Here is a 4,300-nt window from a genome sequence, read left to right as displayed (position 1 = left end):
AAGGAAATAAATGTACAAATATCCCGTGTTTCTTTATGCAGCGAGAGTGTAGCGAAATGACGTCACGAGCAGTGTTGGCCAATTAGAAACCAGTTTCAGTGTGTTCGCTGTAAAGCGCTTCTCAAGCACTGCGTAAAGAAACGCGGGGTATTGGTTTCTTTAATCTTGGTATTTATTTTGGCGGTATGGTTAAGTAGTAATAAGGTGATTGGGTTTTATATTTTTCGCGGACGATCTATCGTTGCATTTTCGGCGCCCCCACTATGACGGCGCCCAGTGCGGTCGCACCGTTCGCACCGCCCTAGGGCCGTCCCTGAATCGAAGTATGGAAAGTTTGTCGGCGATATGGAAATAAGTAAATGAAATAGACAGCGCTAGAAGTAGTACCGCACTGATTGGAAGTTGCACTAAAATTAAATTAGAAGAATGCCAAGAGGATCCACTTCTTGGTCATATAAGAAAATAAAGAGACATCATTAAAATTAACTCGCTTACGAATCACTAAATATGGAAGAATAAGAAAACCGGACCAAATACAAAAACTCCGCTAAACAAAGTTTATTCCTACCCCCAGTACCTGGTTACAGCTCTACACGCCCAAAGTTAAACGCCAAGTTTTCGTCCACGAGAATCGCCCGCAAAAAGAGAAGCATTTAGTTAATACGTATTGAAAGAAAAGAAAATATTTTATATATAAATTAAATACAGAAAATTAATACTTTTTTATTTATAAATGTTTTGTTCAAATTGTAAAAAATCTTATAAAAGTGTACTTACATCATATTTCACATGTTGATAATATATATAATCCAGGAAATAAGTGTATTCTCTGATTATGTCAAGAATATCCGATGTGCTATTAATGTAAGCAACGATCGACTCAGAGAAAGATTTGCAGAAATAATTGGCTAAAACACTGTAAAATTGTTTCTAATTACCTCTAAAATTATACTTGCATGAGACGTAAATACAAAATTTTAAAATGAATTTTTATTATATCTGGTTTACCTTTTAAAACTGTTCGTCTTATTCACCTCGAAAAACTCTAATAAATTATTTTTTCTCCATATCATAATTTCTGTCTGAGAAGTTATATTTGATTTTTCAGGTAAGTCGACATCTTCAAAAATGTAATTGAATAAATTCTCCCAATTAATCTAAAAATTCACGCAAGTAATTTAATTATCATTTTGCCAAAACTACTTTAAAAAATTATAAAAATAAAGTAAATACTTCTGGAATAAATTTCTGTAATTCCTCTACAGTCATAAAATCAGGTTCTATGTTGTTTACGTAATTTTCCTCGAGTAGACAAATTTGTTTATTAATATATTGTAAATAGTAAAACAATAATGATGTAGTAATTAATTTAAATACTTACATATGTTAGCGAAGAACTAGCATTTATCCATTTATTAGAATCGAAATAATTTGTTTTAATTTGATTTTCTATTGGTATAATTGGAGCCGAAATCTGCAAATGGGTAAATGTGATTTATTTATTGAAATTACATTACTTATAGTTAATAAAGTTATAATACAAACTTACAGTAATTATATTTCTTTCTGTGTTTCTAACGTCTGGTTCAACCGAAATCAAAGTGTCTTTAGATAATTTAATAAATTTTGCGAAATTTTCTTCTAAATTATAATTATATTCGTCCCAATTTTCATCGAAGTGTGGACATCCTCCCAAGTTTTCATTAAAATAATTCTTTTTCCACTCATCCCCCGTGGTTTCATTATATCCTAAAATTGATAAAATAATCAATATACTATGTATTTAATTAATATAATAAAATTTCATCCGTTTATTGTAATTACGTTGGTAACATTAAGAGAAGTAAACGAATTAAGTCTACTTAACGGGTATTCTGGTTTTATTGTCCTGACACAGTAGCGTATCGACTTCGAAGCAAGGGTCTGCCATGCGGAAAAGTTCACGAGTGTGGGGCCCTGGCTTTGTACAAGTAAACTGAGAAAAAGTACATAAACTCAAAAAAGAAGTTTTACAAAGCCATAAACTTTTATACATATTTTATTTTTCAGTGGAAAGGAAATATTTTCAAATACTTGGAAATGTGTGAATGAGGAAGGTATACTAAATAAAGCTGGAGTTGTGATTCAAAGGAGTATAGACTCAAATTCTGGGGAAGGCCAAAAGATAAAAAGTAGTGAGAAAGGTTAAGTAGACCATCTGTCATGCAAATATTGACCCTTAATTTTCCAACCTTTCTCACTTCTTTATCTTTTATCCTTTCTTTCCTTTCCCTGCTTTTGGGTCTATAATCCTTTGAGTCTTAACTCCAGCTTTAATTAGTACTAGCAGACCCCGCCACGCGTTGTTGTGGCTCAAAATGTATCTATTATAAATGTATAACACTTCCCCGTGTGGGAGGGGGGAATTTTTCGAAAAATGTCTTCTTAGTGTACATTCTCTTGGCGTACCCTATTAAAATGCAATCAAAAACGCAAAAACCCGCATCTAAAATAGTATAATAGAAGCCAAGTTCTTCAAGGTAAACCTTAATCCTGTCCCTCTCCCCACGGGGAGAATATCGAAAAATCCCTTTTTAGTGTATATTCTGTTGACATACCCTATTAAAACGCAATCAAAAACGCAAAAAACCGCATCTAAAATAGTAGAAAGAGAAGCAGAGTTCTTTACGGTAAACCTTAATCCTGTTCATCTCCCCCCAGTGGGGGGAATTTCGACATGTATATTATATAAAAACACGTGCATATTCGAATGCAGCGTTGTGTGAAAATTTCAAAGGAATTGGTAGAAANATATATAACAAATTTATTTAGGTTACTTACATAGGGAAATTAATATTCAATATGGATTTACTTTGAGAAAATTGAGTCATAACTGAAATATAATTAAATTCTTACATGTATATATATAAAAGCTATAGAAATTGCAAGGATTTAATCGATTTAAAAATGAGTTTTAAATCTTACAAACTTTATTAAATCTTGAATGATAGTTTGGAGATAAAATCATTGTTGAATCATCTATGAATCTGCGGATATAAAATTAAAAAAAAAACTTCAAACAAAAGTTTAAAATATTATTTAATCGATTTAAAAAGTATAAAATTTCTTACTCTTCTCTAGTATTGTTTTTACCAAAGTTTTCAAATAATTTTACGTTTTTAAATATAATCACATTGATATAATTTTCTTCAAAATTCGAAGTCATATTTGGAAACTAATAAATAATATAAAATTTCAAAGTTAATAAAAATAATATAGTTTCTCTCGTATTTCATATATCTCATCAATTTAACAATTTATAATTCCGTGATTAAAATTCATTGTNAGAACTTCTTTTGCAAGAACCTCTTATACAAGAAAATCGTCTTCAGAAAGTAAGTATTTTTATTTAAAAGTTTGTCTTTGACAAAAAGTTTGACTTAGAAATAACTAGATAAAAGTAAATCTTCGAAAAATTCACAAGTTTAACATCAAAATATATAAAAATCGATTTAAGGAGATAGTAAAATTTGTTGCAATGAACAACCATTTAGACAACTATGTGGATGTTTAAAATGTCTTTTAGAGGTTTAGTAAAGGTCATTGACTTATTATTCTAATATATACATAACTTTTTTCATATAACTTTTTTTTTTCAAAAGTATTTGTTATATTGAAAAATGATCTTGAAATATTACTGAATTAGTTTCATATGATATAGAATTCTGTTTTAATAAATTTTGAAGGTAAGTATNTGATTCGGGGTAAGATGGTAAGCGGGGGAAGATGCCTAATTTTTGATATTTTCAAACGGTGACGTCACATATTGTCATGTATTTGTATGATGAATCGTTGGGCCAATATTGAGTGCGGAAAGCTGCAGTTGGCTACCGTAAGTTCATTTTCTGCATCTGAGAAAAATAAAAGCTAGATAAGAACGAAGTTTTTGTTGTAAAATGCTTTTAGAGTAATTTTAAACTAAAAGTTAAAATAGAATTTATTAAAAATTGCGAAAAACAATTAATGTATGATGTAGTTAAGATTCTAAAGTTTCCATTGTCAGCTACCGCCGATCCCGATCGGACATGCTGGAGCACGTGACTCTACTAGGCATCTTACCCCCAAAATATCCCAAAAGATGCCACATTTTTTTTGAAGTAACATGCCTATTTTTTGTTAGTAGAATTTTTGTTTTTCTCGTTTTATTGCAGGATATGCATAGAAATTATATAAGGACTTCTCAAAAAGGTTTTTGGACTGAAAAAAGCTTTCAGCTAGCTATAGAGCACGTTAGAACGGGCGGAAACTTAACAATACTTAT

The 4,300-nt window shown here is 30.5% G+C and overlaps 1 protein-coding gene across 1 annotated transcript in view; it reads right to left on the bottom strand.

The window, feature by feature from the left end:
- Positions 1-1,004: 1,004 nt before the first annotated feature.
- LOC111634761 (neprilysin-2-like) overlaps positions 1,005-4,300 on the bottom strand; it is a 21,821-nt gene continuing 18,525 nt past the window's right edge. Inside the window, exons 4-7 of the mRNA XM_023379602.1 lie at positions 1,550-1,749; positions 1,382-1,474; positions 1,234-1,302; positions 1,005-1,157 (exon numbers count right to left, since the gene is read on the bottom strand). Of these exons, the coding sequence (XP_023235370.1) occupies positions 1,005-1,157; positions 1,234-1,302; positions 1,382-1,474; positions 1,550-1,749 (515 nt within the window). The remainder of the gene's footprint in view (positions 1,158-1,233; positions 1,303-1,381; positions 1,475-1,549; positions 1,750-4,300) is intronic.

Source organism: Centruroides sculpturatus, unplaced genomic scaffold, assembly GCF_000671375.1.
Source record: "Centruroides sculpturatus isolate CEXI.00-Female unplaced genomic scaffold, Cexi_2.0 scaffold462, whole genome shotgun sequence".
Classification (NCBI taxonomy): Eukaryota; Metazoa; Arthropoda; class Arachnida; order Scorpiones; family Buthidae; genus Centruroides; species Centruroides sculpturatus.
This window is presented reverse-complemented; position numbering and strand designations above follow the sequence as displayed.